The sequence below is a fragment of the Typopeltis vanoorti genome, chromosome 10, assembly GCF_054136105.1.
Source record: "Typopeltis vanoorti isolate ZY-2024b chromosome 10, IOZ_Tvanoo_1.0, whole genome shotgun sequence".
NCBI lineage: Eukaryota > Metazoa > Arthropoda > Arachnida > Uropygi > Thelyphonidae > Typopeltis > Typopeltis vanoorti.
Genome location: NC_143558.1, coordinates 57,180,111 through 57,195,551, shown reverse-complemented (window position 1 = coordinate 57,195,551; position 15,441 = coordinate 57,180,111). Strand labels below are relative to the sequence as shown.

The window sequence follows — 15,441 nt, the reverse complement described above, 5'->3', positions numbered from 1 at the left end:
TTTGCTTTCGAATTTAATAGAAAGGATTCTTTCGCGGGAAAAAAAAATAAAATAACGGAAGTCTAATTTGGAGTTGCAGCATATTGGTTCAAAAATCTTTTCCTATGCTTGGATAACGAATAAGTATATGTGCATGTTCTTGTTGTACACGCCAATCCCATAATATAGTTAATAGCATTCCTTTTGAATACAAGAATCAAGTTGATTCTTGTATTCAAAAGGAATTTGAATGCATTTGGTGTAATGCGAGTATGCAAGCTCTCATTAGTTTCAATATTGCTTACACGAGATGATATTGTGGGTAACCTTAAAAATAGTGATATTATGTAAGCTTTCAGAAAAGTAGAGAAACGTTGTCAATTATTCATCTGAGCTTGAGCTACAGAATTTATGTAATGCATTTCATGCCGTTTCCAGGTTATCGTCATGTGTCGCTGCGGACAGAAGGCAACTTCCACATGTCTCTGGCCATGTTATTCATCTGTATAGAATTAAAGATCTATGTGCCCGATGGACTGGGAGGTAATATTCCCAGATTTTTTTTTTTTTTCACATCGTAAAATCCTATATAAAATTCTGTATTTTATTTGGAATATTCGTTTGTTTTTTTATTAGTGTGAAAATATTCATAAATTGACGCAAAACTAAAATATTTTACAAAAGTAATCTTTAGGCAGCGTAACTTTAGAAAAGCTGTGCCACCAAAATTGCTTTTGTGAAATATGCCATTTATGAAGAAACAAGTTTACGGTGTTTACAATTCCTTAGCGAAATTTTTACTTTGCTAAGAAATTGTTTCTGTCGAACATATTGCATTTTAAAACTAAGTTCCGTTACATCACCTTTAATTGTCATTTTGGTGGTTTCAGATCTGATGGACGCCCTTTCTGATCCACGAGCTTTCCTTTCTGCCCAAGAAAAGAGGATTGCCCAAATGAAAGCCATGGGGATTGAGGAGGCCGACATTCAGACAAAGGATCTTAAATTAGGAGGAACAACAGGGTCCAAGAAGGAAGAAGAGAAAAGAGGTGAGATATAAAATATATTAATGATGTACAGTTTTTTTTGCAAATAGAGGATTTCATAAGCAGCACTTGCATAATTTAAAAGCAAAAAAAAAAAATATTTTAGTGCTTCGATGGGTAGCGCATGCTAATTAAGAATATGAAGTTTATTTACTGAATTCGAATTGGTCAGAACAGCAAAGAGACAGCATTTTCTTTTATACCGAGATCTATTAGGCTTAATTCCATTTGTCGGACACAATTTAATTTCTGCAAAGCAAGATTTGTGCAGGATTTTCTTAGCATTGCAAGAAAAACCCTTTTGTTTTGGTTTTTAGGTTAAAAAGAAAAGGTTTCAAATAAAAATGTTCCATTCGCAAAATTATATATGACGTGAACATTTGTATCAGAGATACAAATTTCGTCATGAACGGTATTAAATGTAAACTTTGTATTCACTTGAATACGTTTCCGCGATTCTTACCCATTGATTCTTCACCATTGGCAATATATTAGCGAAAAGAATATTACTTCGTTAAAATGTTTATTATTGATAAACCATCCCTTTAATTAAGAATAAATGGATATCCTTTAAAGTCTGTTTGTTTTTTATATCTATTAGGCTACAATAAAGATACTTTTTAAAGTAGGGAATTTCCATTCCGGAGAAAAAGGACAACATGAGATCGGTTATCATTTTAATGTATGTCTCGTTTAGCTATAAGTAAGCAAAGGAGATCGCTCGGATTTTAACAAAAGAATAAATAACTAGCAGGTGTTTAGAAAGCTATTTCAATCTGGAATTAGAATCCTATGCAGAAGTAGAGTTCACATCTCATGAAATATTGATTCATATGAAATAGTTATCAAACAGCCACTTTTTCAGTATGTGCTGTATAAACGATGTGCTAAATAAACAATTTATGTACGATAGGTTTAATCCTTTTTGTGAGATTCATATAATATGTTTCTAAATCCAGCTATATATATGAATCTCACAAAAAGATTTAAACCTATTGTACATTATCACCATACATATTAGTTATGATTTCATTATACTTAAAACCTTGCTCTAGAGACCAAACATGGAACTTTTTTTCAAGCCACTTCAGTTACTCCAATAAGGAGGATCGAGTCCAACCAATAGTTCGTGGGATTCAAATCTCTTGACTATTGGTTGAAGAGCAGCAGTTCACTGGTTCCAACTCGACCGGCAATAATGGACATGGCAAAGATCGTTGGACATTCATTTAACTGAGTGGACGAACAAAAGCTTAAATTTTCAGCTCTTGAAAAGTTCACCTTAAAAAATACTGTCTTGGAAGGTGCTCGGGTAGTGCTATTGCTGGTTGCATTCAAGTTATTAGAATTAAACTAGCAGTTTAACAAGAACAACATAGAGATTTTAACGAGGTAGTTGTATTATGAATTTTATTAAATCGAATGCATCATTTCAAATTTTTCATTTTAAAATATGAACGCTCAACTTCTGTATTGAACAACAGTTATTAAAGTAGTTAAGAAGTTAAGCCTTTTCAGATCTACAAAACTTAAGTATAGATCCTTATCATATTCCCACGATTTCTCAACTATTTGTTGTAAAGTGAAAATCTGATCTTGACAACCTCCATTTGGCCTGACCCCAGCTTGTTCTTCTCCAAGTTTCTCTTCCACAATTTTTCTCAACCTCTTTTCAAGTATGCTTGCATAAATCTTACCTGGAACACTTAGTAGAGAAATTCTAATTCTCACATTGTTTTATTTTTTTTTTATAAATGGATACTATGACAACTCTACTCCAATTATTGCAAATTCGACTTTCTGACCAGGCCTTACTTTTACACCCAATTATGCTGTATAGTCACGTCAAAACTTTTATACCTCCATACTAAAGCATTTCTGGTCGAATATCATCTACTCCAGCTGCCTGTCCACATTTCAAGTTTTTTTTACCTCAAGTATTGATATGGACTGCTCTTTGCATTTCTTTTGAAATTTTTCTAGTATGGTTTCAAGTCTTTCAAAGTAATTACTCCAAACATGTAGGTTATCCTTATCTTCAGTTTTCATGTCACCGTTATCATCTTTGATTCCTTGAACAGTACTCTTTCTTCCATTTCTAAGCTTCTTCATTAACCTCCAATTCATCTTGCCACTTTCCTGATATTTATTTTCTATATTCTTACCAAAGTCTTACCATGACTCTTGTTTAGCTACTTTTTCACACACAATTTACCTCTTACATTTTCCTCTGTATTATTTTATGGATTTATAAGTCGGCTAAGCCCCTTTTACTTGTAAAAGCTGCTCAACTTTAATTCTTCTTAAAACTTTCTTACATACTGTTCTTCTCAATGTGGTACCCATTTTACCCTACTTGGTACTAAGTAATAGTCACTTCCAATTTCAAATCCACTGTACACTCTTGTATCCTGAACGAGCATGAAGTATTACTATCAACAATGACATAGTGAATGAGGCTTTTCTTGTGTTTTCTCTCCATATGACCATCTTTCAATATAAAGATGTTCACATCTTTATATTGTTAGTAATTGACTAGTCAGTATCCTGAGCGAAAGTCTAGTAAATACTGTTATAATTAGCTTTGGCCTTTCTCCAAATATTCCCAAAATGTTTCTATCTGCCTGGTGGGATTCATTTCCTACTCTGCTTTTCAGATCTCCAACACGGACCACTTTTTTCCATTTTCTTTGTCAAGTACCTGTTCCAATAACTCTTTTGAGTTATTGGAACAGGTAGTTGACAAAGGAGAAAAAAATTTCTCCATTTCTTCCTTGGAAGAACCTTCTCTGGGACCGTAGGCACAAATAAGTTTCATTGTCCATGTCCCCAGTTTGAAGTTTGCCTACATAACTACTTGAAACCGCTTTCCAATCAAGAAGTTATCTTCATAGTCGGTGTTAAATGCTGTCACTGCTCCTTCCTTTCCGTGATCATTATTGCCTGAATATAAAATTCTATACTTATTATTTGTAACATATCACCTGTTTTTGTTTTTTTGTTTTTTTGTCTCGGCAGTGCCAATTATGTCCACATGGTACTGTTTCAATTCTTCTGCAAGTTCAATTTCCTTTCCATTAATACTCCTATATGCTGAGTTGGAGCACGTTCCAGTAGCTGACTTGTAACTGTTCTTCCTGGTTCCCTGCCGAAAACAGTGGGGGACCTTGTTTAACCAGGTGACGCTTCAGCCGACATGAAATTTCATCATGTTGTACCATCATATGCATGTGTGGTTGAAGCTAATAGAGAGTACAATTTGGTCGGCTAAGCCCCAAATTGTCAGCCCATACGCATTCTTCAGTACCCAGTATATACCTACTAACGGGACGCACCACGTGAAGGTGAGGATTGGACATAAGTCAGAAGCCCGTCAGTTCTGCATTCCTGAAAGGCGATGTGGAGGTCTCCTCCCAGTTATCTGGCTTTGACCCATAAGAGACTACTATCTCGCCGAACTATGCCCAGGGAATTGAACAGGATCGGTATTGACAGTTCGCATGCCTATACGTAAAATAAGTTTCTAATCCATTGGACAGTTATGTGTAGATAGAAGGAATACCAGACGGGTTCGATTTCTGATTACCAATTAGAACTTTATGCAGAATTTCCTTCCAATTGGTTCCCGAGACAGTCGATTTTTGGCGCAAGTAAGATTTTTCCTGGAAGAAACTCGAATTCTAACTCCACAACTCAAGAAATACACGCTGTTTTAGCATACAGTAATATGAAATAGAGAGGAGGATTTTTTTTTTGGTTTTAACGTTGATACAAAAAAGCAGCAATCCAGAATCTATTTATATTTAGGGGTTAACAATTATGTAGTGGAGGTATAATTCCATAGCGTTCTACATATAAGTTCTATGCAAGTATATGACGAGGCTTGATCTACGAATAACATGTTTTAATTGCTCAGACGAAAAAAGTTCTTTATGAAAAAAAAAATTTCTTAACACTCGTTTCTGATTACATGCATGCCTGCTGTTTTTATTTCCATGAATATATAATATGAATCGCATATCTCATAGCGAGTTTTATTTCATCAGATGACTTCAGAATGGATCCTATTGTGCCTGAAAATCTACGAGCAGAAAAGCCCTTCTTAAAATTATTGAAGAAGCAGCAGAAAGAAGTCGATTCTTTGAAAAAGCGACATCACAAGGAGAGGACAGGCGTTCAAAAACAACAGTGTGCTGCAATCGATAAAATTGTTAAAGCAAACAAAAAGTAAGTCGACATATCAGAGAGTAAGAATTTAATATGGATTTTATGCATATTATTCAAAGATGCCGGTGATGGTTTTGTTACAGTCAGAAGACAAACCTTCAAATAAGAAGTAGCTCTCCCCTCTTCAGAGTTTTGTTTATGAAAACATAACGATTAAAGGATATCCTGTCTATTGTTCGTGTGGCTGATCAAAAAACGCATTACTGGTATTTAAAAATTTCTTCTTCGTTGCCTATCGACATCCATTTTGCATGCGATCGTTAAAATGATATGGGGAAACTATAATCTGAAGCCGATATTGTGCACTATCATATAAAAAGTTTAGGAAAATCCTCTCCAATTGCTGTAAATTTGTTTGTATTTTCCTAGCCTATAAGAGAGAGCGAGATAAGCGATTAACTTTTAATTCATTTCCATACCGTATATATAATAAGACTATGCCAAAATTTTAACTGCGTTTCAGAAGGGAGTGATGACTAAGTGCGAGTTCAAGAAAATATTTGCATCTGCATTGTACATCAATTAAACTTTCCAAAGCAAACAGCATTATTCATGGGGGGGGGGGGATAGAAACCTACAAGTGAAATAAGTTCAAAGATAAGTCAAAAATACTGACAGAGGAACTGACTCTTCAAAACAGCTGGTATGTGTTCTCACCCATCAGAGCTCCAAGAGAAGTAGAGATCTTCATGCCATGAATTTTTCAAGGAAGACCTGATATCTGATACATTATCGATTGGGCCAAGGCACATAGAACTATGGAGGAGCAATGGAAGTGGCCTGGCAGACATTGAATCGCAACTCTTCAATCTGATGTACATATTTGGGTATGGAACATGCCTGTCTGGTGAATATTTGTTACCTGAATTGTTGTTCAGATGATAAACTTTCCTGGTAACAGTATAATGCGTTATTGTTTCCCTTGGTATGGATGGAGTCCGCTGATTGTTAAACTCATTTTACAATTGTGCATCCTACACTGTGGCATTTGTGATTCTTAAAGTCATATGGGAAAATCACAACCTGAAGCCGATATTATCCAAAAAAAATTAAGGGGAAACCCCACTCCAATTGCTGTAAATTCCTCAGCTGAACTTGATAAATCAACTAGAGCAGAAAATTTCGACATGACCAGGGCAGTCCTCAGTTAGCTTTAGGGATAGCAAAGCAAAGTACGAATACCATATTACTCAAGTAGGCAATTAGTAATCTGCCACAAAGAGGAAAAAACGGTTGCTTTCACCTGCACGGCTCTCCTGACATTTGGTAGGAAAGTTAGGTATTAATTTTAAAACATACCATTAATAAAAATTTATAAATTAAAAAAAATCTAATGCCTTGTATAAGTTGATAGAGCTTCTTTACCTCTATCAACATTCGGAAGACATAAGCAGCCAGTCTCCATGTTTCAAGCCTTCACAGATAGCGAGTCGAAGCTATTAACGAATCAATACTGCTCAAGGACAGAGTATGAGAGACAACTGCCGTCATCCCGTAGCCCTAAATCCTAGCGTTCGTATTATATATATATGATAGTGCGAATTCCATGGTTGATTTTGATATAGTAAATTAAAAACTCGAGTTTCGAAGGGAAGAAACTCCACTAATCCTTCAGAGATCGACTAACTTGGCTGATAAAAGGGCTAGAAAAAAAAGTTATTTTAGTCAGCGAGTAGAATCGAATCCCTGTCATTCATCGGGCATCGTAGCACTGTTGATGTATCTCATTGTAACTTGTGGGGAAATAATTATTTTGAATGAGAACTAAGTTTAGATCATATTTAAGGGTTACTTTTGCATATACACGTTCATTTTTTACTCTTGTAACTGCTATAATACGTGCATTGTGTTGCCAGTTAAAGTTGAAACATAGTTTATGACACTACTGTGGTTTAATGTTTTCAATGAAATTTGGGTTTCCTACTACATTTATCACAACTGTTTATTTATACATACCAGAGGCATCCCAAGATCTATATCACGATAGTGCTGTGTATGGCAAGTGGTTAAACAGAAGAAATGTTTGAGCTGGCGTTGGTTGGCTGTATTCATTAAAGAAAATAGTATTGGGGAAGATTGTTCCAAAGAATAAGAAGTGAAAATGGAATAATGAGAAGAAGTGAATGAGAAGTTGGTTCAATAAGTTTGGCTCTGAATCATACATGGATATTGATCAGCTATTGCCTGTAATCGTAAATGAGGTAGTCAGTGCAGTGAAGCCTGTAGAGAAGACATAATTCAGAATCAGAACATCTACGAGTATATCATGAAAGAAAGATCATCTATTAAAGCAAATTGCTCTTTTCTCAATACGATTAAACATTCTGAGATAGATTTTTTTGTTGTGCCACTCCAAAATGCAAACAGTATTCTAAGATCGGGAGGAGCTGCGATTTAGTGTTAGTTTAGCAGAAGAAAAGCACAGTTTGAACAAAAAAAAAAGTTTTTGGAGGCTTATGGATAAGTTTTATATATATATATATATACCAGGATGCACCCAACGTAAAAAAGATAACCCAAGAAGAGAAAATTCATCCTAGCTGGCAAACAGTTTGACAGCATTAGAAAAAAAATCACTAATTAGTAATTTAGCGCTCTTTCTTTCCTTCACTTTTGAGGTTATTGAGGTAAGGATAATGGGACGGTAGTTTGATGGCTGACTTTCATCTTCCTTTTTGGAGACTGGTAAAAGCTTGCTTTCATGTGCTGTTGAATAGATGACATATGAAAAAACGATACAGGATATGTTAATTCTGGGACTCAAGTCTGCAGTGCAACTGAAGGAATACCATCTGAACCTCTTTTTTTTCTCTGACGAAATATGCGGAGGGTAATTAATGATAGGAGATTTGCCTTCTTATCTAAATAAGAGGTAAAGACATGTCAAGAGGGTTGCCTCATATATTCCTATTGTAACATCATATGTATGAGACTGGTTAACTCTCCCCCTTAAAAGTTCTTTGCATCCTAGATGGATAGAAACAGGTCTTTCCAACCCAAGCGTTATCAAAATTACTTTTTTTTATATAATGTGGTTCCTACCCACGAAAGGTTTTTGTAAACTTACAGTACATTCGTATCTTGGGTGAGCTAAGGATTTCTTTCTACTTTTTATTAATTTTATACATACAGAAGAGACCCCGCTCTATAGCTCAAACATGACATTTTTTTTTAAGTCGCATCAATAAGCGAGATCGGGTTCGAGGTTATATTGTGAGTGGTCGTGTAATTTAGCTTATGTAAAATTGGTAATTTTAATGTTTTATTGTTTTTTATTACAAAATTAGTGTATTAGTGTAGATTTTCGTGTTTTAGAATATTTAGTGTCATAAAATTTTTATTGTGATATTTTCGACATGGCACCAATGCGGCAAAGACCTCGTTGTCCGGCTATTTGAATTTGTGGGATTTTATTCAGTGCAGTGTGTGTGTATGAAATATATTCGTCGAGAACGCAGCAAATACCGACGGTAAGATGGAAAATGATGTTATTAATATCGAACGTGTGGTCGTGGAAATAGAGGACAAAATGAGCATTAATAAAGAAATAGTACGCTTAAATGTTATCCTTCATAGGACAAAGTGCGAAATTGAAAAATTGCATACGGCAAGAGATTAGCAGGGCTGAAAAGAGAAAGTGGTCCGAAGGAATAATAAAGACCGGCCGAACAAAAACGAGAAAAACAAGTTAAGGAGAAAATTATGTACGGAGACAAAATGATCAGTGGAGTACTTAACGAAAGTGTCAAAAAATCGTGTTTCCCGGGCAAAAATTAATGCTATTAGCCACGTCATCCGGATGCTAAAAGGTAGGTCGAAGAAAATGATTGTCTTGGTTGGTACAAATGATTTTGGGAGGCGAGAAATATTCTATGAGGGAGGATGTAAAGGAGTTGTTAGAAGAGGCAAAACTGAAGAGTGAGAAGCTGAAGATTGTAAGTCTCCTACCACGCTATGATCAGGCCCGTTTCTACATTTTGCGGTTCCTGTGCGAAATGGAAAAGCGGGGCCCCTGAAAGTTAGTAACATTTATGGAAATTTTAAAGGGAAGAATATCTTGTTAATTAAATCAAATATGAAAATATTTATGCACATAAACAAGTATGCTCTTTAGCATCAATTTAAGTAAAGGGAAAAAATTTGTTAAAAAATAAGTGTTTGTTTGTATGTACATGATATATTATTTTATTATGTAAGTACATATTATCATATAAATATTCCAGAACAATGATTTATTTAATAATATAAATAATATAAAAATATGGAAAAAATATTTATTTTTACTATAAAGAATGAAATATATGTATAACAACTTTTAAGATTTAAAAGAAATCTTAATATATTAAAATTTTATTTCACCTAATGCGCTTATCAATAAAATCATTTATAACGCTATCAAAATTCAAATTTTTTTCCAATTTCATGAACTATAGATATTATTGCCAGGGATGACAATCGTTCTGGAGACATAGAAGATCGCAAATAGGTTTTTATTAATTTTAATTTGGAAAATGACCTTTCTGCTGATGCGCCCGTAACTGGTCAATAATATTTGAAATGTAATATTTGTAAATATTTGGGTAAATATTCATATTTGCAAATTATTTGCAAATATGAATTTTAAAATATTAATGGGTGCATCTTCTGGAACAATATTTCTAAAAATAATTAATTCATTGTAAAATTGAGATTCATCAATATCTGTATTTAATTTTTGATACAGCTGTTTGCAGCAAAATTTTAATTCATTTTCTGTCTTTTTTCTTATTAATTTCATATTATAAAGAAATCCAAATGATTTTTCGTGAATGTCATACAATTCAAATATTTTTTTGACAGATTGTAGAGCAGTATCTAAAATTACAAAAAAGAAATTCATTGTTATCACCTATGTGTGATTCATCAGGCGTTTCATAATCAAAATATACTTTTCTTCGACGTACTCGACTTTCTTTAAATTTAATTTCTATTTCTAATAGATTTGATAGTTTTTTTAACAATCTCAAAACAGCTATCAAATCCTGATATTCTCTGCTCTTCAAAGTACTGCACTAACTGTTTAATATGCTTAGTTGCTACGTCTATTGAAATTTTTGCATTTTGTAATACTTTACTTACTAAATTAACTTTTGACAAAAGCTTATTATAAAGACTATTATTAATTGCAACTTATTAATGACAAGGCTTATTATAAACTCAAATGAATCTATTTGTTCATATATTGAAACCACTTCTACTTTGATAGTATTATCTGATGCAGTTTTAAATAATTCTTTTAGTGCATTTAAAAATTCTGGAATTTGAAAACGTACAGCTGTAACTGATTCTATTCTACATTTCCATCTTGTATCACATAACAGTTTTGGAGTTAATTGTTTAACAAATTTCTTTAATATGTCCCAACGTGAAGTTGAGGCAGCAAATAATGAATATATATTTTGTATAATATTAAAAAAATTTATTGTTGTAACTGATGATTTTGCGACATCCCCTAAAATCAAATTTAAATTATTACAAGCGCAAGAAGTATAAAATGCCCTTTCGATTTCATTTAAAATGTAAGCACGGACTCCCTTACATACTCCTTTCATATTTGCTCCGTTATCATACCTTTTCCCTCTACAATCTGACAATTTAAGATTTAATTTATTCAAAAGTGATTTTATATTTTCATATATACCTTTACCAGTAGTGTCATTAGTTGTTAAACGTCAAAAAGTGTACAATATCTGCAAAAATCTAAAAATTACTGAAATTTGTTCCTGATGACTAACATCAGGAGTACAATCGAGAATTATTGAATAGTACTTTGCCTGTCGTATCATATTTACAATATTTTGTTGAATTTTGATTCCCATATCAACAATTAATTCATTTTGCACAATGGGTGCAAAATGAATTAATTTCAGAACTACCGTTATCAACTGATATATCTGAACAACTGGTAAAGTTATATATTTTCATATATACCTTTACCAGTAGTGTCATTAGTTATTAAAAACGTCAAAAAGTGTACACGAATTTCAATATCTGCAAAAATCTAAAAATTACTGAAATTTGTTCCTGATGACTAACATCAGGAGTACAATCGAGAATTATTGAATAGTACTTTGCCTGTCGTATCATTAAAAACAATTAATTCATTTTGCACAATGGGTGCTAGATAAGAATTGTTTCTTACCTATAATTTTTTTTCCGAACATCGCATTAAATGATCTTTTAAAAGTAGATAAAATTCTGCAATTAATTCTATGAGTCCAAAAAAAAATTACCATTATGGGCTGTGTATAAAGTATCAAAACTACCTCTGGATAAATAAAGAATTGCTGCTAATATTCGTCTTAAAACATTTCTTAACCTTCTACTTCAAATTTTATGACATTTTGATTTGCCTGATCAATTGTATGGTGATTTTTTAAATTGCATTCCATTTGTGTCCATGAATACATGCATTTCATGTGCATTGGATTTCGTTCGTGCGACTTTAATCTTTCACTTACATGTCGCCAGTCAGAAAAGTCATTATTAGATAAAAAAATTAGAGTTGCAAGAGTTTGAATATACAAGGCATCTTCTGTTTTGCTTCTCTCCGTTTGCAATTGTCCTAACATAGTGAGCTGTGGAAAAACATCTCTTGTATCTGATCTTTTGGAAAATCATTTTCAGTCGGAGAAGAGGGTGGGCCACGTTGTACAATTTGTGTTAGTGTTGCGTTGTTCAAAATTTTGGGCCATGTTTCTGGATCATCAATAGTAAATAGTTCACCTTCCTCTGGTGTCTCAGTTTTAGGATCTTCAATACTCATTGTTTGACCAATCGTGTCATGTTATCCACTTCCTTTTGAGTATTTCAGAACTCTCATTATTAATTAATGTTGAAGCCGAAGAACTGTTTGTAGTTATTTCAGAACTACCGTTATCAACTGATATATCTGAACAAATATATGAGTTCAACTTCATAAATTTAAACAGTGAATTTCTTTGACATTCCTCAGCCGCTTCTTTTTTTTTTTTTTTTTTTTGCTTTCGTTTTTCATGCCCACACTCTAGAATTAAATACGATAGATTTGATTATAAAATAAGTTAATAAATTAAAACAAAATGACTTACCTGATAAATAAAATATATCTAAATTAGATAATATTAGAAAATAAATAAATCTAATATAGATTGAAAACTGCTATTGAAGAAAAATTCTGATGTCGGATAACCTACAACCAGTTTACAAAATATATTTTTTAAGATGTTTTGCAAGTAATATCACATAAAAAAATTGCCATGACAGTACGTGTATATACTTGTTCATAAACTAAAATAAAAAAAAACTCCTTAAAATTATTAAAAACACCTGCTTTAAAATGCACTTTTCCCTATTTAACACTATGTTGTACGATATTGTTATATATCTTAGAGTAGTTTCAAATACTACTGCTCTAGCGCTACGATCTTATTTCGCTTACTATAACAATAATTGATTGTAAAATTATATACATATTTTTCTATATAATATTTTTTTATATAATTAAAATATTAATTTATATAATTTTAAAAAATTGATTTTCTTTTTTCATTTTTTTGCGCTTTGCGGGGCCCTGTGCCACCGTACAGTTCGCACACCCATGAATATGGCCTTGGCTATGATAGAGGTGAACTGAGGAAGAGGGCATTGATGCCAATGAGTCATATTACGTAGGTCATTCCTTTTGCACAACGTAGATTGTGCAAAAGGAATGATGTAGAATTTGTGGATCTGTGGTCTGTTTGACGGAAAGAAGGATTTGTGCAATGCTGATGGACTGCATCTTAATGGTTTTGGTGTTAGGCTGGAGAGAGCTTTGTTTACCCAGCATGACGAATGCAAATTCAGATAAACTTAAGCAATTGGCGATGTATATCTTCCAGATGATCTGTGAACTCCCTGACCTATAGCAACAACCTACTGTATATTTTCTTACTGGCCTCAATCTAACACCAGATTGTTTTATATCAGCAGCCACCCTCCCGGAAACAAGTGAACTTGTGTGAAGGTACCCATGAAGCAAGTGTGAGAATGACCAAGTGAGGAATCTAGTCTCTCAAGCAAAAATATTGAATAGGCTAGTCAATTCAGAAAGTAAAGGGGGGGGGGGACTAAAGGAATGCTGCAGTTACTATATACTAATACCAGAAGTATCGAGAACAAGAGGGAGGAGTTTTTGGCATTGGTTAGTGCAACCTCATCAAACGCTGCAGGCATTGGTGAGACTGGGAGAGGATTGAATGTGAAGGGTTTAGTATTTTCAGGGAAGATAGGATGGGGGAGGAGTACTGCTGATGATAGCAGATGAATTAAAGCCAAAAAGAATAGGAAACAGGTGGGAGGGTGACTGCTCATATGAAACAATCTGGTGTGAGTTTAAGGCCAGTAAGACACAATATACAGTTGGTTGTTGCTATAGACCAACAGGTCGAGTGATTATGAGCGACTTCAACTATGGACAGATCGTCGGGAAGGAAATGGAATTTACACACCTGCTAAGAGATAATTGTATTGGACCTGGTCATAGGATCAGGAGATTATCCATAACTAAGGTGACCACATTGCATCCAATTGGTGAAAGTGACCATGCAGTCTTGACTTAGTAGATTGTAAAACATGAGGAATATTCTTTCAAGAAAGGGTATATGTGGAGCTACAAGGCATGTGATTATGACAAGCTTAAGCAGTGTGCCATGACATAAAATACTGCAGATTAATCTTGAGCTAGATGGATTGAGTAATATCATTATGCACGAGCTGCAAAAGAAGAAAATGCTGTGGAGGGTATATAAAGATAGAGAAAAGTGACCAGCATTGTAAGGAAGGCAAGATCAGATTATGAGAAGAATCTAGCTGAGCAGGCAAAAGGAAATTCCAGAGTTCTTTCGTTATGTGGCAAGTAAGATGAAGAATGACTATGGAAGATTAACCTTAATAAGTGATGATGGTCACGAGGAGACGTAATCGGATAAAATAGTTGAGTTACTGAGTGACCCACTTTGCAAGCATATCTTCCTAGTGAGGTTACTTCTTTAACCTATGTGACAGACAATGTGGGAACAGGGGTGGATGAATTGGAGGTTCTTAGAATATTGCATAATCTCAATGTAAATACAGCTGTGGGATTAGATGGGATATTAGCTAGACTTTTGCAAGAATGGTGCAAGGACAATGCCTTTGACTATGATCATATGAAATTTTATTTTTAATTAGAAAAATAGTTGCAATCAAAAGACACGTTCCCATCTAGGGTACTCTATAAAAATATGTACTTCTCTAAAACCTGGTCTATTCATTCAATCATTCGGTAACGAAAGCTTATAATATTATTTTGTGTAAGTACTTCTTGAATACCACTATAACTTTCCATTTCTTTTGGCAGGAATGACCTAGCCAGTGATCCAAAAGTCAAAGAATTAGTCATCGACCAGATGAAACAGTGGTCAGATGTCTTGGATCGCCATCGTCGGGAGGAATGGGAGGTACTGAAAAACCACCTCAACCAGCAAGGAGATGTGCTAAGAAAGCTCATGGAGAATGCACAGAGTAATCAGATGAAACAGCTGGAACAGAAATTTGACAAGTAAAATCTAGTTACACTAAACTTACTTGTAAATTCTCTATACACTACAGCGACTGAAACTGCCTCTACTGATATTTTCATAGTCCCTTTAAAATCCTCTTCCGTTGTAATGTATAATTACATTTTGGTTTCTTCTTCTTTCGTGATATGGGCTAAAAGCCTGTTTTTAGAAGCTAAAAGGATCATATATGATTTTCATTCTCTTTCTAGGTCTTTCTTTCGGTTTATACTTTACTTTCTTGGTAGCCTTCCCTCCTCCATTCTTTCTATATGTTCTTTCCAATGCGTTTGCTGTTTTATTTTATCATTCATATTTGTAATTCATTCCTTCCTGATTTCATCATTTTGTATTCTATCCATTCTTGTACATCCTTCAACTGCTCTAAGAAATTTCATTTCAGCTACTTGTATTCTACTTTCATCTTTTTTTTTCTCTGTGTCCAACTTTCTGACCCAAGTATGTTGGTACTGCCATGACTTTATAAAATTTTGTTTCCTCCTTTGTTTTACCTTTTTGTTGTTCGTCTTATATTACCGCAGATTACTTGAAAACAGTGTAACTTGTTTATATTATTATCTATATCAAAT

At 33.9% G+C, this 15,441-nt stretch overlaps 1 protein-coding gene across 1 annotated transcript in view; it reads left to right on the top strand.

The window, feature by feature from the left end:
* The window catches only part of norpA (no receptor potential A), a 160,693-nt gene that overhangs the window by 121,115 nt on the left and 24,137 nt on the right, over nucleotides 1-15,441 (top strand). The window contains exons 24-27 of the mRNA XM_090399628.1: nucleotides 418-522; nucleotides 870-1,028; nucleotides 5,072-5,252; nucleotides 14,653-14,853. Coding sequence (XP_090255754.1) covers nucleotides 418-522; nucleotides 870-1,028; nucleotides 5,072-5,252; nucleotides 14,653-14,853 — 646 coding nt within the window. The remainder of the gene's footprint in view (nucleotides 1-417; nucleotides 523-869; nucleotides 1,029-5,071; nucleotides 5,253-14,652; nucleotides 14,854-15,441) is intronic.